Below are 22599 nucleotides of genomic sequence, written 5' to 3' on the forward strand. Positions count from 1 at the left end.
ACAGCAGGCCCAACCAGTTATCTGCTTTCAGTTCCCTTTGTCAAGCCAGGGGGGCATGGGATAAGAATGAAGAGGGGCTGGAGTTGACCAGTTTCAGGCAGAAATTGTTGATCTTGCTCTACAGAACTGGGACCAGGATTCCAATGTTCAAGTCCAGTTCAGTAAGGAATGTTTTGAGTACATTCTAGCTAACTTGCCCAGATTTGATCTGGTGCAATTCCTGGTTTGCAGCAATGGTTACTGTGCTTCACTCACTAAATTAACTCAATTTTTTATGCATCTTGAAATGGATACTTTAGCACTGATTTTACTTTCCATCCATTGTAACATGGAGCACTTCTTTCCAATTAACTGTGAGATGGGCAGAGTAGTCAAAATCAATGGTTTGTCTGGGCTAGTACTTACTAGAGCTGCATCTAATCAGTCAGGTGTACTATATGTGAAATAGGGTGTCACTGCATCTGCATAAGGGTATGTCCTGCTAAATGAAAATATCTCAAGACTGCTTTAGCATATTCTGTAGGCAGTAATACTAATCTGCAGAGATATGTCATATCTAAAAATGACCAAGCTTTATGCAGCTGGTCATTCACCTAAGTAGAAAAAGAAACAATTTTCATAGAATCTTGCATATCAGGTCCCAGAATCTGTTTCAGAAGTTTCTTTAAGGCCTTAGAGCCTGTTATTACCCATGACTATGCTTCTCTGCACCTGTAGACTTGACTGAAGTAGATATTTGAGCATGCACAGCAGGGGTGGTGAACCATTTTCAGCTTGAGAGCTGAATTTCCTTCTGGGCAACCTTCAAGGTCTGTGATGGCCAGTGGTTGGAAGGGCCTGAGGCAACAGTGGACAAAGCAGTGAATGTGTATTTTACCTTTGAACAACAGGCTAGTTTCTACACTTTTCTATCTCCATCCAGATGATAATAATAATAATAATAATAATAATAATAATAATAATAATAATAATGCAGCATATCTAAAACTTAATAAAAAACATCAAGCATCAAAAAGCTCCTGATACAGGACTGCCTTCAGATGTCTTCTAGACAAGCAAAAGTCATTATCGGAGTTCAAAGACACATTCCCACCAGGCAAAAGCACTCAAGGAGGGTGTGAAGCAAGGCTAGTGAGAACTGTGTCCTTCGGAGGGGTATGGCTTGGGAGAGTCGCAAGGGCAGCATTTACATGCACACCCCAGGCCTGAGGTTCTCCGTTCCTGACACGTACTGAGTGTTTCTCTGCTGCTAAGCTCGCTTGAGTGCATTTAGCCTAAGAGGTAGAGCATTCGAATTATGAGAGTAATGGTTCTGCACCTCCTTTTATATTTGAGGACTGGCTATTCAGTCCATAATATATTTCATTCCTGGCTTTTCTTTGGTCTATAACAGGCATCCCCAAACTTCGGCCCTCCAGATGTTTTGGACTACAATTCCCATCTTCCCCAACCACTGGTCCTGTTAGCTAGGGATCATGGGAGTTGTAGGCCAAAACATCTGGAGGGCCGCAGTTTGGGGATGCCTGGTCTATAATCTTGGGTAAGTAATTGCTTTGCAACATATCTGGCTTCTCCTGTATCTTTAATAAAGGCTATGTTTGGGCTAATTCACACAGTCATACAAATCACTCTCAAAGCCTTATCACTCAGTTACTTGAGTCTCAATTAATGAACTGTCTTCACTAAAATGCATTGTTTCGGATTAACCTTGTACAACTATACAGCTATTTTTAGTGTTGGATCTGTGGTGGCTGTTTCATGCATGTTGGACCCCACCTGATGTTGTATTCCTCAAGTGAGAAACATGGATGTCCTAAATTCAGATCTTTGAAATGTGTAGTTGAAAAGCAGAGCAGTATCTTCTCATATGTCCTCATAATTGTTTGCCTAGGACTGGTGGTAAGAACTTATGGGACTGATGTCTGTGAGTAACTTTATCTCACCTTTCAATGCAGGCTATCCTTGAGACACCCGACAGGCAGCTAACATTGAATGAAATTTACAATTGGTTCACACGGATGTTTGCCTACTTCAGGAGAAACACAGCTACCTGGAAGGTAAAGCTTAGTCTAGGATTTTAATGCAGCTTTAGTGCCTACACACTTCTTAATATGGAACTGGGTCTCAACTTGGAGGACCTGCCAAATAATTTCATGTCCCAAATGTTTTTGGTGGAAGAGGTTCTTAAATAAGTGGGAGCAGGGAGCTCTTATTAAGCAACTACATGTGTCCATGTTTGATCTGTATCTTGGCTGCATCCTGGTTATGGACATGACACTGGGAATCATGAAGAAGTTAATGAATTAAGGCATTTACTCTGTCAACATTCTGCTAAAGATTCTGTTCTGGAGTGGTACAACAAGGCCACTTCAGAATAGATATTCTGCATGTTCTTACTTCTTTTTAAAATTGGAGAGGAAGGATTATTCATTAGTTTATGACACCAGGCTGCAGACTCATGTTTCAGTTTCCCACTCCACTTAGCATTACACAGAACGTATGGTGCTTGGAAACTATGGTAAGGGCAGCATCCACAAATAAATATGCACTGCCTTTTGTAATACACTCTATGTACCTAAGGTTGGATTCAGATGAAAGAGGTGGCTAAAACAAAGTGTGAGTGACTTGCACGTTCTACTTTCCCTCCTTCTGACTCATTTCCCCTATAGTGAGATGTGTAAGTTCCCACTGGCAAGGTGGGCAGGTCCCTTCCTTGGATATGACTTGAAGGGGGGGGGGGAGTAGCTGAATGAGTCATTCTTATCTGCTTCACCCCCTTTCTTTTTTGTGCTGCTTTCAGTAATTGTGATGTGACTGTGAGACTGTCAGGGAAAGGAGCTGGGACCAATGGATGCAAACCTTCTGAAAGCAGGGAGTACTAGTAGCAAGGAATATCTAACGTCCCTCCATCTCCATTGCTTTCTTCCTAGGCCCTGCAGTTGTAGCTCGCTCTGGTGAGAGAGCTGTGGGTACTCAGCACAATTGACAAATTGGGAATTTAGCTTAAAATGTGTCAAACTGCCTGGGTGGTAAAACAAGCCAGGGAACTATATTCCTTCTCTTAGAAGAATCTGTTTCAGCCCTCTGAGGTGGAGGCAGTGATGTGTGGGTGGGTGACAACAGCATGTGACCAATCTGTTCCGTTATAAGGCTGCAGAAATAGGTCTGTGCTGGCATGCACGTGGCTTGTCTACAGGAAAAGCAGAAGGGGAGTTAGAGATGCTAGAAATAGAAAATAAGGTTAATGATAACCCGGGGGCTGGTATCTCACTGCATGTGGCAAATAGATGATGCCTTAGCCAAGCTAGCAACGATTCAGGCTGGCTTTTCAGAGCATTGGGATGCAGATGGTCTCCTGTTAGGAAAGATTGTGTGTGAGAGCTGCTAATGCTCAACTTTCAACCTTGGGTAAGAAGAACACGAGGAGGCAACTTAATCTTGGTAACAGAAAACAATCTTGCACATGAAAAAGGGCTAACAGAAGTGCCACCCAGTCTCCTGTCTGGTTCAGATTCCCTATGGGATGATAGCTGTCCGTTGGTGTCTTGTTCTTCCCATCTGTAAAATGGCACAACAAGAAGGGGCCGGTTTCCTCTGTTACATTCACATATATGTAATAACGCAGTAGGCCCATGATCCTAACTGAGGTCTTGATTACTGCTATAATCATAATCTTGATTTGTCTGTCTCTGTCGCTCTCCTTTTCAACGTAATGTATAACTCTCTAGGCAGTTGCCAGTCCATCACTGTAAAGGCATTGTGTGGGGAAAAATGGGGAAGGGGTCATAGCTTAGTGGTAGAGCACATGCTTTGCATAGAGAAAGTCTCAGATTCAATACTTTCGAGGTAGGGATGAGAGAGCCTTTCAGAAACCACTGCCAGCTAGTGAAGTCCATACTGAGCAAGCTGGACCAGTGGCCTCACTTGTATAAAGGTGCTTCTTCTTTCAATATTTCTAAACCAGACAATGAGCACATCTCCCCTACTGTGTACTGGTGGCACAGGCTCTGGATATGCAGGTGCCGATGCTTGCTCTTGGAATCAAGTCCAACTCCCTTTGCTTGTATTTCCCCCCTGAAGAATTCAATTTTAGCAAAAGCGTACATCCTTAAAATGTATCTGTGCCTGTGTGTGCTTTCATCATGTGAAGGTGGTCCTGACGTTTGTCCTAATTCAAAGCTTGGCCTGTTACTGTCCACTCTCTCTGAATACACTGATCTATTCCTTGCTCATGTGTTCAGTGAGATCAGGAAAGCAGAAGAAATAATTCCAGAAGAGATACAAAAGTGAGGGAGGGTGTGAGAGAAGATAGAAGAACTATCTCCAGAGTAGAGGGGTGTATGTTGTGTTCCTGCAGCTGGGCATCTCTGCCTTTCAGCTGGAGGCCTGATAAGATTCTGTCTTCCAGACATGACATAATTCTGCCAGTGTCACATGCAAGCCCTGATACAATCACTCCCTCAGACGGGAAGCCAGAGTCATTGTGTAGCCGTCAAACTCTTGATAACGGCCAAGCAGAGCTTGCTGCCCATTAAGCAAACACGTCTGAGACTAGCAAGTTATTTTCTGTGAGTGAAAAGGGGGCTATAGCATCAACCATGTAGGAAGTGAGTGAACTTGTTTGGATCAATTCTTAGAGAAGTGCTGAAAATACTAAGTCACCTATAAACGTCCCTGGGGAAGGGTAGCTGTATGTGGTAGTGCATGTGCTTTTCAATGAAGAAGTCCCAAGTTCATGGAATCTTCAGTGAAGAGATACCAGGGAGCAGGGCGAGAAAATGCCTCTTCCTCCATTTCTGTTGTGTTCCTTCCCAAGAGAGACTATGCCAGGCTAAAGTTTGATGGCTTTGTCCATTGTTGCCTGTGACTGTTCCTGACTACATAGCAGCTTATACCCTAGCTTCTAGGGAACAAGCTTGGAGAAAAATGATTTATTTGCTTGCTTGCTTACTATATTTATGTAGCTACCCCATAACAGGCATTTTCTAGGTGGCTCATAAAGAAAAGAAAATACAATATTCAAGTACAACATAAAACAAATTTAATTACCAGTATTTTCAATAATTGAAACCATTAAAACAATTTTAAACCTCAAATTTAAAACTGAGAGACCAAAACAATGAAGTTTTAAAGACCTGGAAAGATACTCAGCTGGACCGAAAAGCCCATAAAGATGGCATCAGGTGCACCTCTCCAGGATGGCTATTCCATAACTGGGTGCTACTGAAAAGACCCTATCCTAAATACTTGAAAGCAATGCTTTTCTGTCATCCTTCATCTGCTTAATTTGTGAGGCCTTGGCATATCTGCAAAATTGGCAAACAGGCTGGTTTCAGAAAACGAGTCTTAAAGCCTCAGGCAAAAGGGAAAGAAGTCAAAACTCTTTTTTGTTGCTGCCTTTTCTTTTCTCATACTGCCTGAACAAGGAAGAAAAAACAGAAGGAATGTCCTTTGTGCAGCTTGTTGGCTACCTTTCCCTATATATGCAAACATACATGTACAAATGTGACACACACCAACAGGCATATAAACAAACAAATGATACCGAGATCTGGGCTTGAATCTAAGGGCAAAACTACTAGGAAGAGACTACTTATTAAGGACTGAGTGCCTACTTAACCATGATAATCATGATAGGTGCTTAGTGCTTGGCACATTTACATAGAAGTTGGTTTTTGCTTTTCTTTGGTGTGTTTTTCAATGCATCTCATCCCTGAAAGCCACAAAGCAGCTGTGGTGCCCATGGCTGATGTCTCACATTATGGCACCCTGGAGAAATTGTGTAATTGCTCTGGAAGTTAGCAAATCCTCACAGACAAAAGATTTTAAACTTGCAACCTGGTACCGGTACCTTTATTTGTTCTCGTCCATTTTCCTCCATTTTGTGGTTATGTGCTAAAATATAGAATTAGATGCATGTGAAGTTCCTATGGCTTTGGTGGTCCTCTTTTGAGTTCTCAGCCTGGCTGACTAGCTCGATTTATTGCCATTCCTCGATTTATTGCCATTCCAGTTCTTCTTGCTTAGTTAGGTAGTCCCTGTGGGTGGATGCTTTCCCATGGATGCACAACTCAAAGCACACCAAGAACCACTGTTACATTTTAGCAGTGCAAGAGGGTCGCATTGAACGTCCACTGTAGCAAAACCTTTTTGGTGTAATCCTATCCTATTTATATTCTCTTTAAGGCGTTCATACATTCCACTGTCGTACATTGATGGGGGGAGCTGGGCTGTGACCAGCAGCCACATGTTTGGCCATCATGTAAAGTGGTCCTATAAACATAAAGCATCTCCATGCATGAGGGGTGATCCTGATTGACCTAGGATCTTGGCTTAAGTGGAGGTGCTCTGTGTGCACAGGCTGATGCATGCATAGGACTACTTTACGCATGGGTAGAACATGTGGTGTGAGCCAGCAGCAGGGCCAGCAGTCCAATCGTGTTCCCCGTGAATGTGCAAAGGGTGATTTATATGAGCCCTGCTTTTGTTAACTCCCCCTTTTCTCTATATATAGTGCACACATTCGTCTCTCTGCATCCTTGTCACTGATAGCCCTGCCTGTTTTCCGTTCCCCTCTCTGTGGTGGTCCGCAGCCCCTCCTGTCGTTACTGTCCTCTCTTTTACTCAACCCAGAGTTTTCTCTGTTCCCCATCTCAGCCATTTTTCCTCTCCACACCCCACAGCATATGCTTGCTCACTCTCTCTTCTCACTGCACAGAAGCAGATGTCCCTGTTCCCTCCAACGGTTAAGCCCCTTTTTGTTTCTTTCTCCTTTCCACAGGTCTCCTGACACACGGATCTGTTACTTCCCTTTCTCTGTTTCCACTGCTATTGGTCTCACTTCACTACTCTCTCTAGTACCCTCTTTTTTTTCAATCTTTCTAGCACAATCCTATAGGTGTCTACTCAGAAATAAATCCCACAGAGTTCAATAGGACTTATTCCTAGGCAAGGGAGTGTAGGATTGCAGACTGTCCCTTTATACGCTCTGTTTCTACCCCCACCCTTAGCACTTCTTCTGCCTTGCTAAACTCAGCAAGAATACCTAAGGCATTCATTTTCTCAGCGGTTCACACATTAAGTGCCTTTCCATATATTATTTGTCAGCAAACCTGGGTTAGCGACTAAGTGTTTGTGATAGGGAGTTGGAGCCAATCCTAGCTCTGCTGTGTTTAGTGATATGATACATGCATTTACAAACAAGTATTTGGCTCATTTGCTCATTACATTTTTAGAGGTATGCTTTTCAACGTGTAAATCTGCCTTGAAGGGGGTCTTATAGGCAGGAAACCATTGAACATGGTGATCTGGTTGCAAAAGGCTAGTAAACTCTACAGCCAAGTCGACCGCAAAGCTTTGACTCTAGGGAAATGAAAAGCTATGTAGAATATAATGCAGGTATCTTCCTGGACTTCTCTGCTGGAGGGCCCAAAACAGGCAGGGTGGGTGCTGCAGTTGGCTGACAGCCCTGCTTAGGTTGTGCAGCTCTATCTAGCAACAGAAGGAATAGAATATCATAACTCACTATCTATAAAAGCCCTGGATTTTGTTTGTCATTCATGTCTGGAGCTTCTCTCCCTCCTTTATTTAGTTGCCACTCAGCTGAGGAAAAAGGTCCCTTCATTTCTGGTTAACATAAGCTGTGCCTGCGCTCATGTAACAAATCACTGTAAGCTCTGATTCTAGGGGTTTGCTCGCCACATCATCCATAGATGGAGACAGATAGTTAACCTATTCAAGTGCAAAATGAGAGACTTGAAAGAATATTCACTCCAGCTTCTTCAAGAATTATATAATCTTAGTCACTAGAGTCTGGAAAACAATTATTAGCTGACACCTAGTCAATTCACCTGCCAGAGGATGAATTTTTCCTACTATGTAATTATTTACAATACAACAAATTTCAGCTATAATAGCTTATGCTATGCTGTAATCGCATTCTCAAAACACCAGATAGGAAAGTGCTTGAGGGAATACAACCGCTGTGAAATTTTCAAGCAGCATGTGATGTCTTTAACTATTATGCCAGCAGCACACAGCCTTGTGCTTTTATGTTTTCTTACAGTTTTAGAGTACAGGTATATGAGAGTGCTTGCTTGCAGCTGTACTCTTAAGGTCGGTAGGCAGATATATTTGTAGGTACAGTATATTCCTGCGTATAAGACTACTTTTTAACCCAGGAAAATCTTCTCAAAAGTCAGGGGTCGTCTTATACGCTGGGTCGTATTTCTTATACAGTGAGTATATCCCAAACTCTATATTTTAACTGGAAAAGTTGGGGGTCGTCTTATATGCCCAGTCGTCTTATACGCCGGAATATATGGTATATATCCAAAGCTATCTCTCTTTTGGACTTCTGTCCTGTCCTTTTCCCTAGTGGGTAAGTTATGGCTGTTTTAAAAAACACACACACACACGAAAGTAAATATATTTTGCATGAGATAAATAAAAATGTGTTGGTAACAAAATGAAATATCAGCTTATTCTTCACAGTTATCATGCCACCTGCCTCTTGCATTTCATCACAGGAGTCCCAGGGACACTTGTAAAAGGGATGTGGATTGCACCAGAGATGGAGTACTTCTAGAACAGGCATCCCCAAACTTCGGCCCTCCAGATGTTTTGGACTACAGTTCCCATCATTCCGGACCACTGATCCTGTTAGCTAGGGGTCATGGGAGTTGTAGGCCAAAACATCTGGAGGGCCGCAGTTTGGGGATGCCTGTTCTAGAATTTTCCTGTCCAGAGGACATAAAGTCTTCTTAGTTGTGTGGTGCCATTTAAATAATTATATGTAAAGTCTTCCTTAATACAGTTGTGGACTATGTGAACTTCAAATGTCTTCTAGGGTGAGTGGACTAGGGGCAGAAGACCAAAAGTGAGCAGGGACCCCACAAAATCTTCAGTACTGTTGAATATGTCCCCAAAAGTCTTAGGCAGAGAATAGCCAGGGGGCTCTTCACCATGGAGAGGAGGCTCCACATGATCAAGAGGCAGTGGGGCTACATTGCATTAGGCATGGGTGTCTGGAGTGCAGAAAGCCATATATGTAGATCGCTATGCATTCTGTGGAACCCTGACCCATGTCAGAACACATAGAAGCCTACATGTGTACAGATCTATATAAGTAGATTTCCCTTTTGCAGACATCCACATCAAACATTTGGTTGTGACAAGGAATCTCTGACAGGACTGCTGCCCCTTGATCACGTATGAAAGGGGCTTATGTTAGGCAAACAATATGAAATTGCTCAGAAATGGAATATTCAAAGAGAGATCCTTACATGTGGACACATTTGTCTCTTAAGTCACTTATCATAAATTATCTCTTCAGCAAATAGATGAACTCTCTTCCTCCTCCTCTCCGCTGCCTTCGAAAGAAAATGTTAGCCCTCCAGCTCACAGGCAGTCTTGTCAAGGCTAAAACCACTATAGCACCCTACCAGGAGCACTAGTTTGCTCCACCTGACATTTTTAGGGGGAAATGTGGCTGGGTTGTAAAATATTTCTGGGTTTGAACATGGAAATTTCTGGTTTTAAAAAGATCACCATCATCCTTATTCTACTTAAGGTTCTCTTGGTTTAAAGCAATATGCCATGCTGATTATCAAAGTAGATAAAGGGGAGTATTTGTCCAGGATCACTATAAAATGAACACAGCAGGGTGTTTAACACTAGGAAAACCTGGGTTATGTGGAGAAAAATAAGTAAATGGAACAGCAGGTAATTTAAAAGGTGGTGGTCCACCCCCCAATAGTAACTTAGTATGGTCTTGAAAGAAATCTACTCTGGCTGTTATGCCCTTTAGTATCCTTCCATATTCAGTTATGTGACCAAAAGGCTGATTCCCCTTAAGAACGGTAAAGGTTGAAAACACATACAAACATAGGAAGCACACACCAATATATGCATGTGCATGCTTAATTTTCCTCTCTTACACAAACATTTAAAATGATGTGTATTTTAAAGTATATTTTATTGTAAACCACTTGGAGGTTATGTACAGCTCAGCAGTATACAAATTTTGTTAAATAAATAAACGAACAACTCCTTTTTCTGCACAAACATATTTGTACAGAGAACCAGGCAGGTTCCCCTGACGTTAGCTTAGTTGTATACCAGGCCTACAGAACATAAGGCCCATTAACAATTATGGCACTTCCATGGCTAAGGACCGCTGGGACATTTAATTTCCTTTTATTTCAATATACGTATATCCTGGTTTTCTGACACATACTGAAGCAGCTAACAACCTCATTTAAAAATAATAATAAATGAAAATTTAAAATCAGTTTTAAAAAGACATATCACAGATAATTAAAAATGCTGAGGCTGCCAGGTGTTGAAGGCCTATGGAAACAAGTAGGTCTTTACTTCCTATATACTGTAAAAACAAATGAAGGAGAATCCATATTCTATAATCTATGCACTGCCACAAAAAAGAATGTCAAACATCCATTCTTTGCAGCCCATTTCTACCTTACTGTGCATGAGTACAAAAATCTCTCAAGCTCATAGACTCATTAACAGGTGGCGTGAGGTTGGTAGACTGATCCTTCTCTTTCTCTGGATTCAGAGGTAGTCAGTGGAACTGACACCATTTTTGACAGCATAATTCATTCAGCTGGCCATGCTATATAGCCTTTTTGCGTCAGAAACTCCTTCAGTGCGTAAATTGGTTAGAAAAAGAGAGGTTAGGGCCGGATTCAACTAAGCTGGAGCACTGGTGGAAGCCAGTACAAGGACTCCTGGTAGCACGGTTGAGCTCCCCCCCCCTCCATGTACCTCCTGCATCTCCCTCAGATCTGCTCTGGATGTTCAGGAGAACCCCCTGAACGGTACAGGGAGGGAAGATGGGAAATCAATCCATCTGGCAAGCAGAAATGCTTGTTCTGACACAACAATAATATTAGCACAACATTGCATTCCACCCTTTGTGTCCTCTTACCATGGGCTTCAGGCCCCTTTACGGGACCACCTCTCCTGGTATGCCCCACAGAGGACCTTAAGGTCCATGAATAACCATAGTTTAGAGGTCCCGGGCCCTAAGGAAGTCAGACTATCTTCCACCAGGGCCTTTTCAGTGATGGCTCCGACCTGGTGGAATGCTCTGTCCCATGAGACTACGGCCCTACAGGATTTAACCTCCTTCCGCCAGGTCTGTAAGACAGAGCTATTCTGCCTGGCCTTTAATTTGAACTCAGCCTGATCTAATTTGAACTCCAGCCTATTTCCCCCCCCCTTTTATGAAGATTACCCGCTCTGGGACCCCACAGCTAATTCTCCCCTGGCCACCTCGCTGGCCCAAGTAGGTCTAATTTAGCCAGCTAGCCCTGGTGACTATCTAATGTTTATTGGATGGACTTTCCCCAAATTGATTCTTGAACTTGAATTTTATTGTTATTCATGCTTTTATACTGTATTTTATGCTGCTTTTATGTTGTATTACAATTAAGTGTTTTGAATTTGTTGTTAGCCACCCTGAGTTTTTGAACTGGGAAGGGCAGGGTATAAAAAAATTATTTATTATTATTTATTAGGGAAGAGAAGAGATAATTAAGAAGGTCAGAAATAGAGTGGGAAAAGACTCAAAGAAGAAAAGGGAGTAATAGAGATGAGGATGCAGAGAGACAGGGAAATGAGAGAGAAGCTGGTACAGATTGCGGGGAAGAGAGTTCTATTGCACAGCAGATATGATGGTTGAGAGCAAGAGGAAAGGAGGAGATGAGGATCCTGTGACAAATAGGATGTGCTGGGTGAAAGTACGATAAGTGAGAGCAGCTATAGAAGGACCTGAGGTAGTTCAGATAGAATACAGAGCAGGGGGGCATGGGAGTTAACAGGGAAGTGGTTAAAAAGAAAATACGGAGTATAACTATTGGCCAAAATGCTTGCTCATTGTTGATGGAGTAAAGCAGTCCTAAAAGTGTCCCTTGGTAATTTAGTTTTACACCCTTGTTGTAAAGAAATGCCATAATAGCAATAGCTCCTCTTCTTTTCCAGGCCTGCAAGTGGGTTGTTCCATTTTCATTCCCTTACCAAAAGTGCAGGAGGGAGGAGCCCAGTGGAGACAGTGCACATGGGCACCATGCTCCCCTCCTGCATTGAGAGCGGATGTCCTACTTGTCCCATTTTCTCTCTGCCAGGTATTTTCTGGGTTGCAAGATAATAATAATAATAATTTTATTTATACCCCGCCCATCTGGCTGGGTTTCTCCAGCCACTCTGGGCAGCTTCCAACAGAAGAATAAAATAATCGATTAAAGATTTAAAAGCCTCCCTAAACAGGGCTGCCTTCAGATGTTTTCTAAAAATCTGTTAACTGTTTTTCTCTTTGACATCTGATGGGAGGGCGTTCCACAGGGCGGGCGCCACTACCGAGAAGGCCCTCTGCCTGGTTCCCTGCAACTTGGCTTCTCACAACGAGGGAACCAGAAATAAATCTGTTTGTATACTGCTAGAAAGAAAACACTTCACTAAATTTCAGCAAAAATGTTAAGCATGTGCCTAGCATTGCTCTCCTATTGCAAATGATGTGACTTAACTTTGGCTGGGGTGGGTGGGTGGGTGCGCACAAGATAGGAATAAAACTGGATTTTATTTTATTTTAAGCTGCAGCTCTTTTCTCACTTGTTATTTATAGCATAAACTATTTTGTTTCTTCACCTTTTGATCTCTCTTGTTCACTGTATACTATTAACACCCTTAATTCTTATGAAACATTAGTCATTTAGTGCAAGGTGTTTTCCATTATATTGAGCTTTCATAATAGTCTGCATGCAGTTATTTGTAAATCTGGGCTTGTGGCATGAGTGAATACTAACTGCTGTTATTCACCTTCGTGTTTTTGATGTTAATGATTCAAAGATATTTAAAGTACACCATAGACATAGTGGATTTGACAACAGAATTACAGACGTTTCAGTTACTTGTGAGAAAATGGTTAATTCTAAATTAATTTCTTTGAAGCCCGCCTGGAAATATGTTAGGCCCCACTTTGTTAGGAAGGATGGCATCCTGCTCCCAAATCAGTTGTTTTGTTGCTGGTGTTCTGTGCCTCTGTCTGGATGACTGACCATGAATAATGATGTCAGAGAACTGAAATGTGTAATTTCACCATCCCCAGCATGAGATCTGTTGCTTCACAACGTATTGCTGTGCCTGTATTTTAATTCTGTAAGGTTTACAGGTTTTCGTCTATGCTCATCCTCTAAGCCTTCCTCAGCTGCTTTTGTTCAGAGCATCAGCAAGAGTTTGTTTCAGCAACTCCCACTTTCTTGGCAAGGGGGTGTACAAGGCTAATATAATCCTACTATATACATTCATTCTTTTCATTTTATTCTTTGTCTCAAACCTTTGCTCTCATAAAGTCTCCCCGTCTTTCATTCCAGTGTTTTGCACCACTGAATTTTCCTCTGACTTTACCACCTTCATCTCACCTACTTAACCCTACGGGACCTTCTGAAGATAACTACATGTGTTGCTCTTTAAAATCTGTGCGGTGAAAAGTGCATGCCTGGCATGTATGAGTGACAACATGGGGGGGGGGAGGGTTTGTTCTGCCCAGTGGTGTCCCAATATACATGCTAATAGTAAAAAGACACATTGCCATATTTTGAGTTGCATGCTTAGCTGGATATGCCAATTAAACTCTGTATTCTAAAAAGGGATGTATCAAAGTGCCCCTAACTGAGAGGGTGATGTAAAAACAAAATCTGCTCTCCCTTCAATGTGAACAATTATAAGACTAATTATCTGTGTTCTATTTAGAATTTTGGACTTTGGTTGAATGCATCAGCCTTTAAGCAAGTGTCATGGGAACATTTGAGTTTTGGCATAGGGAGTGATTGGAAACAAGACTGTGATTAGATGACCCTTTTATTTTCCTTTCTAAGCAAAGAGTAAGAGCCACATTATTAACCAGAATGGGTGCCTGTGAATAGGTAATTTAAACAAACTGAGGAAGGCTGCAATCATTTCAAGTGCTCTGTAACTAAGTTTGTGCGCCAATCATTTAGTCCCCCTAATGGTTCAGGTGGATTACTACAAGTAATATGCTGTGCTTGTGCAAGACACAAATAACTGTAGACAGCATCCCGGACACGTTGCAAGTAGGGTCCTATGGGAAAGAATTGGGGAAGGGGATGTGGAGAAATGCCAAGCTATAGCTGTCACTCTTGTTTAAAACTACATACCCCATAGAAAATGATGTGCCTAAAATGGTTAGGGCAGGAGCCAGAAATCCAAATTTTTGGACTCTCTTTCTAGCCTTTAGAGAGGAAGTGAGGAATGATGTCCATTTCTACATCCTTTATTGATGTTATGCACACATTAATTGCACCCTTGGCTAATTAGAAACAGATTGGTGGAGTGTGAAAATCTCTTCTTAAAATTTTTTTTACTTTGAAATATAGTTTAAAATCTTGTTTTTCTTCAGTTTGCCATTTAGTCCCATATTTTTCTTTATTGTTTCTGGCAAAATTGAAGAAAATAATGTCAATATAAAAGAGGTATGGGAAAGAACAGAAATTCCAGCACTTTGGCTTGTTCCCGTGAAAGCGCATATTACGTTGGCATTTCATTTTTTAAATGATGGTTTAATCCTTCTGGAGCGATTCAGGTAGTAGGAGCTGGGTGAGTGCAAAGTAAATAGGTGCCAAGAGGTATGGCAAGAGGTGCTTGCAAAGAGGCAGGTGTGAGGAGGATTTTGTTGGTATGGCGGCAGCAGCGGCAGCGCATATAGCAGGGAGATGCTGAATGGCTGGGGTGGAAGCTGGGGAGAGAAGCTGGGCCAGGGGCATAAAGCAAACATCATTAGAAAAGACAAAGATAAGAAGCAAACAGAGCAGCCAAGCCTGGCATTAAACAAATACTCTGTCAAAACACAAAAGCTGCATTTAAATCATGCAAGAAGTCCTCCCTGGAGCAGGAGACCACAGAAGTAAGGAAAGAGGAAATACACACTTGGCGACACCCTCCTGCCAGCCACTGGGATGGCCAAGAGACAGAGAATAATCCACATAAAGAGCTAGAAAGCTTAGCGTTTCTTTCTTCAGATGCTGCCAGAAGCACCTTTCATATATTTTTCCTTCCTGGGATTTCTGTGTGAAGTTATTCCTAGACAGCTTATGAAAATACATGTGGGATTTTCAGGAAGAATCTATGAACATCCCTGCACATGTAGTGGCCTCATTTGGCCTCCATTTCCTTTCCCGCCCTGTGCATATAAGCAAGCCAATGTCCTGTTGCCAGCTATGGTCAGTGGTACCCATAAAACACTGAATGGGTGCTAAGCGAGCCTGAGTCTGGTTCTGTGCCTCTTGATGATCAGAAGAGCAAGCCTTGCTCTTAAATGATTTGGTTTTTAGCCTGTTTTTTATTGTCCTGTGGTGCTTAATGTTTTGCTTTATAGTTTCTGACAGTATTGTACACACACACACACTCGCGTCATGGTTCTGTTTGGATGAAGAGCAGTTCAGAAAGTTTGTAAATAAAATAAATGATAGAAGCAGCCCACTGGGTAGGGACCAATGCCAAATGGGGAGACCCTTGCAACCAAAATCCATCACTGCCATATTTTGGGGCAGAATGGGGATGATTTCCCAGTCTCATTATGAGCCACATGCAAATAACATTCTCGGGCTTCATCATCTGGCCAATAGCTGCATGGCCACACTAATGAAACAGAGGTAGAATTTTTCCCAGCACAGGTTTGCAAAAGATGTACGTGCTCATCTGCTGGTTTCAGCGCCGGAGGGTGTCTGCCCTCAAAGCGGTTTTAGTGGAGACCAAAGAGAAAAGGCAGTCATTTTGTAACAGAAGCAGATGTGGTGTTTCCAACAGTAACCAATCCCATACAGGATTTGCTGTACCAAAAACAAAACAGGAGGCCATAGCATTTTACAGGGAAAGCTTGACCTTATTCTCTTGATTTCTTCATTGGGACTGTCTTTAGAGACAGATGGGTTATAAGGCACTTCAAATGTCATCGTAAAGGTGGTGCAGAAGAAGAAACGCTATTCAGTGCTCTGTTCTGAGAGCAGCAAAGCAAATCCCCACGCCATTTCATCAGGCTGCTATTCAATTCCCTGAAAGTGTTACCAAGTCCAAGCCATGATGCCATGTGAAACCCCTCAAGATCTTGCAAAGCTTATGCAGAGCTGCCGCAAGCAAACAGTGCCATGTAGAAGGGCCTTTACCTTGAAAATTGGCATAGTATTTACCTATTGGAAAGTATTTACCTATTGCAAGACTGAGCAAGATGCTGTGTTTGGGTTTTTACTGCTCATAGGCATGCCCAATATGCGATTAACATTAACCTTACTGTTAGTTGATGTGGTCTTACTGAATGCAGGAAAGAAGTTTCCTCTGTTGCTGAACACTGTGTAGTGATAAGAGTATTCTAGTGATGAACACATTTTCAGGTGGTACATGGGCAACATCAAGCCCCATATAGTTCTAGCCTGAACTGCTGTCAGTTATAACAAAAATGGAAATTGAGGCCTCTCTTCTCATGTCGAGAACAGGGGCACTAGGAAGGGACAACTGCATTGTCACAAATATTCAGGTGGGTAAAAACTGTAATAGAAGAAAGTCGATTGGGGGGGGGGGAATGGGTAGGCTTGAAAAATACTGTAGCCAATATGGGAAGAAAAAGTCTGATTCATTGAGTTTCCAAGAACTGTAACACTTTCGAAGGTGGGGTTTTTATTCCCCATCTCTCTCTTTTGCCTTGTTGTCTTGGCCGGCTCTTTTGTTTATACGGCCCCCGTTCGACCTTTTAAATTGCTGTTAATGTTTTAGCGTAACGAATTAGTCTCTCATCACGAATCAGGACTCGAAATAAAAAAAAAACCCTCCGAGGCCAACATCCTGAAATTGGGGTCATTCTCATTTGCAAGGCAGAGAATCTGAGAACCTTAATGCAAGGAAATTTATTCAAAGGCAGAGCCCCGACGTGATTAGGCCCTTTGTAATTATAGCTCGGAGAGATTCCACTCCAGCCTCCTGCCTCCCTCATGGATTAGCAAGTGAGTCGGAAAAATACACAGGATTTAATTAGAGGCAAATTAAAATTGGTAATGAAATAGGGGCAGTAGCAAATGGCAGGGAGCTGGAAGGGGGAAAAGGGAGCTAGTATCTCTCGGGGCAACACTGCCTGTGTACGTGCATTTTCTTTATTTTACATTTAGAAATGTAAAGATGGGCAACACAGAATAAAGAGGAAGGATGGGCTGTGTGATGGGGGGGGATGAGGATTTCCAAGTAGGAGCTGGCATTGGCAATTCATTTCCCAGCACGATATTTAGTTTGCTTTCCCTCTCCCTCCCTTTTCTCTACATTTAGCCAATAATGAGCAATTACGTAGGCTGGTTTGTGGAAGCCCAGCAACCATTCTCAGTTCACTTCCGTGGGAGGTGAGAACAAGACACACAATCACAAAATGGCTCTTCCATGGAAGCTTTGTTAGCAAGTGTCCCAGAGAATGGAATGGTGTGGTCGCTGTCCTGCTGATCTCAGAATAACAGGGTTGAAACATTCTGCATAGCATGCTCTGCTGGAATGTCACACAATAGCCCTCTCCTTCTGCATTTCTGGCCAAGCCTTTTCCTAGCTGCTGGCATTTGTTGATCCCATCAATTGCCCTTGAAGGGGAGGGGCTCATCTTCCACTGCCACTGCTGGTGTGTGCTGCTGAGGGTACCTCGATGCCAGCTGTGATGTTTCTTTAGGATAGTCCAGAGGGATGGGAGCACATCCCTGCTGTTGTGAGGAGGTGGCTGGGACCAATCATGTTTAGGATGAGGTGAGGTGATAACTGATCAGGAAGTGGTGCTGACCCAGCCAACAATCTAGCTGAGTAATACAATGTAGGAGCATGTACAGTAGAGACAATACCCAAAACATCTAGCTATTACCATAAAGTGCAGATTGTTGTCTTCCGAAAATGGTAGACCCAAAGCATACCCCCCCCCATTATACTGAGAGACAGATTTTCAGGGTATGGGTAGCAGGTTGCTGACTAATCTGTAGGAGACTGCCTGCTAACAGAGGTATCCGCTGGAAGCGTTGCCGAGAGGGGTGTCTAGCGGAAGGTCTTCACGTGTTTTGACGTATTATTTATCTTCTTTCTGTCCTCCCTGTAGAATGCTGTACGCCACAACCTGAGCCTACACAAGTGCTTCGTCCGAGTGGAGAATGTCAAGGGAGCCGTCTGGACTGTAGATGAACTTGAGTACCAAAAGAGAAGGCCACCAAAGATGACAGGGTGTGTCAGACAGCTTGCCAGGCAGCTTCCATGGAAAGAGGAGTGCTGCAGTTGAATATGAGAATGGCTGGGAGTATGCAAAGGTCATCTATTGGGGGGGAGAGAGTACATAGGAGGGGAGCAGCAGCAAATCTTCCAACGACATGTTTCTCATCAGGGCTGCACACTCGGGGGCAGTATCATGAAAACAACCTGGCTGGTTAGGACCAAAGGTCCACCTGTCCTCAACTGTGCCCAGCCAGATGTTACTGAGAAATTTGCACACAGGGCTTGAAGGCAACAGCTGTCCTCTGAATTTGGCAGTATACCATGTCTGAACATACATCATTGCTAACATGTGTAGATAAATACCCAATGAATTTGAAGGGGGGAGGGGAGAAAGCTTTTTAAGCTGGTGACAACCACTGGTAAATCTTGTGGCTATGAGTTCTGTAAATGAATTAGTACTTTGTGAAGGAGTAAATATCCCTCTTCAAATGATTGGGATATAATCCCCATCTATTATCCCTGAGGTAAGCTCAGAAGAGGTTGAGAGGCCTGGGTTATTATTTTCATTCCTGGAAGATTTCCCTATGAATTTATTCTTTTCAGAACCGTATTTTAGCGTTTGCTTCACTGATTAATATGTTTATTGCCTGTGCCAGTTTTCAGAACTGAACTTTAACATTGCACACTGCTCTATGATTATCACAGCTCTGTGTGTGTGTTCACTATTGCAAAGATGTACATGAGTATGCATTGCATTGGAAATATGGATTCTTGTTCTCTACCTGCAATGAGACAACAACCCTCTTGTCAGCAAACATTATTTATGGGTTGAAGAGGCATTCCCTCTTTTCTGTACAAAGGTTCATTTGAGGGTGGGGCAGTTGTATGGAACTGTCACATAAACATCACTGGCTATTTCCAGCCAAAGGAATAATTTTGTGAAGAGGGATGTGAGACATGTAAACTGACATATTTTCACTTTAACCAGTTTATCAGTAAATATTATAGGGGTACCAATGATAGTCATCCCTTTAAATTTATACAAAAAAACTGCAATCCTGCACACACTTACAGCATGTGTGATAGCTTGCCAGACAACATCCTTGGGAAGAGGAGAACAATCCTATTCGGCAAGCTGTCAGACACAGTATAAGTTTGTATAGGATTTCCATATAGTAAGCTCCATTGAACACAAAGGAACATCTTGAGTAGACAACCATAGGATAACAATGCAAGCATCATAGCAGTATGTAGCAGTAGCATTGCATGCACATAGGAGCATATTTCCACAGCAGAAAACATTCACCACTAGCAGAAACCACCAATGAAAGCTGCACAGGCAACAAACAGGGCACCACTAGTGGTATTCCATTTGTTGTATTGGCTCCTGTAGCCATAGAAAACCTGTTAGTGTATTTATGTACACAAACAAGAAATGGGGGAGAGAAGAGATTAAAAGAAACCCCTAGCCCTTCAGATTAAAAATCTCTGACAACTGTTGCAGTGTTTAAAAAAATTCCTTCAGTAGCACCTTAAAGACCAACTAAGTTTTTATTTTGGTATGAGCTTTCGTGTGCATGCACACTTCTGCAGTGTTTGTTCAATTTTCCTGGGGCACACCCAGTCTGGAGACATGTCTAAAATGAAAAAGCACAGACCACAGCAGAGCCTAGGACACGGTTGACATCTCAAGCAGGGCTGGCTAACCTGTGCTCTTCCAAATGCTGTACTCTTAACTCCCATCAGTCCTAGCTAGCATGGCCAATGGTCAGGAAAGATAAGCTTATAGTCCTGTAACATCTTTAGGTTTACTGGTTAGTCACTCCTGATCTAAAGATTTAGATTGTAGTAGATGGAGGGGGGGGGATCACATGGGACTGGTTACCATCTTCCAACCACAGTAGGGCATATTTTCAGACACTGAAAAGAGAGCCACCATTATCATTTCCCCTTAAGATGTAGTGATGGCCTCCAGCACAGATGGCTTTAAAGGAGGATTAGAGAAATTTATGGAGGATAAACCTGTCAGTGATTACTGGCCACGAGAATTATGTTCTACTCCACTTTTGAGGGCAGTATGCCCCTGAATGGCAGCTGCTGAGAATCATAAGCAAAGAGAACACTTTTGCACTCAGGTCATGCTTGCGGGCTTCCCATAGGCATCTGATTGGCTACTGTGAGAACAGGATGCTGGACTAGACGAGTCTTTGGTCTGATCCAGCGGGGCTCTTAGGTTCTTAACATTGGCAGCAACTATTGCAGCTGCTCTTCTGTAGTGTGTCTGTTTTTGCATCTTGTGCTTAGATAAGAGTGCTAACAGCTGCTTCTTTTGTTTGCAGGAGTCCAACTTTAGTCAAAAACATGATTTCTGGCCTTAGTTATGGAGCACTTAATGCCAGCTACCAGGTATGACCCACCAATGAACAAGTTTTATAGGTAATATTACTCCCATTAGAGAGAGCCATCCTTGTTTAGAGAGTGCTGTGTTCACAGTTCGTCCAACAAAGCAATCTCCCTGGTTCCTCATAGCAATGTGAGTATAGAAATAAAATATAGAAATCAAATGCATAAAAGGTGGCTTGGTTTTTCTGTTTCTCTCATCACATGATAGCCAGTGCTCCTTTCCCACAAGATATATTGGAGAACCAGACCAACCTAAGCAATCCCACTCTCCACAGTCATGTGAGAGCCCTCACTCCAAATGGGCCAGAAACCCACTTTACTGTTTGTTGCAGTAACAATGCAGTGCTCACTAATGTCCTCCAAGGCAATGTAAAAACCAATTGTTTTGGCAATAGTTGTAAGGAGTAAAGGATAGCAAATGGCAGAATATCTAAATAGCCTTGTTATCCCTCATCACAGCTGAGTGCCTTGCAGGATGGTAAATGTAATTGTCCTTTCAGCCTCCCCTCTCAGTAGACTAGGTTGGTAGACTAGGGTGTTGCAGGTCTATGGATAGGGAGAGGGTCCAAATAGGGAATAATTGTGCAGGTATCATTAGGATGATTACTGCTGAGGAACCAGTGACCTAGCACTATTTAACAAGTCCCCTAAATTAGACTTCAGAACACTCTTAACCAATGAGGTGGGTACCTGAACTTCCTCAGCACACACAAAAAGCTCACCTTTCTGACATCTACCTGAGTTTCATTCGCATGATTGTTGAAGGAATAAAACCAACACAGGAAAGTTTATTTACCTGTATAGAACTGGAGTTGCTTTGTAAACCTGCCATAATTTTCTTTTTGAATATTCATTAACTGTATTCCCACCCACAACACACCCACTAAATTGGTCTTTATTTAGGGAATGATACTGTACTATGGTATTTTTATTACTTGCATTTTGACTTTTTAGGCAGCCCTGGCTGAGAGCAACTTCCCTCTGCTGAACAGTCCCACCATGATCAACACAAGCTCCACTAGCGGCATGCTACATGTCGGCCATGATGATGTGAGCAGCACTGTGGAACAAGTCAACAGTAATGGCAGCAATAGCCCCAGGCTTTCACCACAGCAGTATAGGTAAGTTCAGACATGCCTTTTTCCCCTCTAGAGGCTTCCTTCTAGGCAAAAATGAATTGGAGCTCTGGTAGCTCCTGCATATTGGGCTGCCCTAGAAGTGCAATGACAGATACAGTAGTCTTTAAAATGCAGACATCTTCTAGACTTCATTAGTGGGTCAGGCTGTGCAACTTTTGGGGGGCCCATTTAAGATGCAAATACATGTACAACTTGAGTTTTGCCCTGCTGCTTGTGTCGTTCGGGGTGGGGGAGATAGCCCTGGGGTTCAAAACTGCCTTCTTGGGAATGCTAATGAATTGTCACCAGATTTCCAGTTAAAGGATACTTCGTTTTCACATCAGAACCCTCCTTCAAAATACAGTGGTACAGTGCCTTTTGGCAAGCTATAATGTCAGCATCACTGTTGGATAAGAGCCTGAGTGACTACAGTAGTACCTCGGGTTACGAACGCAATCCGTTCCGGGTCGCAGTTCGTAACCCGAAAAGGTCGCAAACCGAGTGCGCGCCGAAAACACTTCCGGGTTTGCGGAGTTCGTAACCCGAACTGTTCGCAACCCGAGCGGTTCGTAACCCGAGGTACGACTGTACTGCCTTACTCAGATGTAGTAAACCAGACATAAGCAAACTCGGCCCTCCAGATGTTATGGGACTCAACTCCCATCATCCCTGACCACTGGCCCTGTTAGCTAGGGATGATGGGAGTTGTAGTCCCAAAACATCTGGAGGGCCAACTTTGCCCATGCCTGTAGCAAACTACAGTGGTACCTCCGGTTGCGAACAGGATCCGTTCCAGAGGTCCAGCCAGATCCCAAGGTTTTCA

At 42.8% G+C, this 22599-nt stretch overlaps 1 protein-coding gene across 4 annotated transcripts in view; it reads left to right on the top strand.

Annotated features, from left to right (window-relative positions):
* The window catches only part of FOXP4 (forkhead box P4), a 157160-nt gene that overhangs the window by 124166 nt on the left and 10395 nt on the right, over positions 1-22599 (top strand). For all 4 annotated transcript variants that reach the window (XM_035123076.2, XM_035123078.2, XM_035123080.2 and 1 more), the window contains 4 exons: positions 1956-2057; positions 18146-18267; positions 20595-20661; positions 21613-21779. In XM_035123076.2, the coding sequence (XP_034978967.1) occupies positions 1956-2057; positions 18146-18267; positions 20595-20661; positions 21613-21779 (458 nt within the window). The remainder of the gene's footprint in view (positions 1-1955; positions 2058-18145; positions 18268-20594; positions 20662-21612; positions 21780-22599) is intronic.

This window comes from Zootoca vivipara, chromosome 7, assembly GCF_963506605.1.
Source record: "Zootoca vivipara chromosome 7, rZooViv1.1, whole genome shotgun sequence".
NCBI lineage: Eukaryota > Metazoa > Chordata > Lepidosauria > Squamata > Lacertidae > Zootoca > Zootoca vivipara.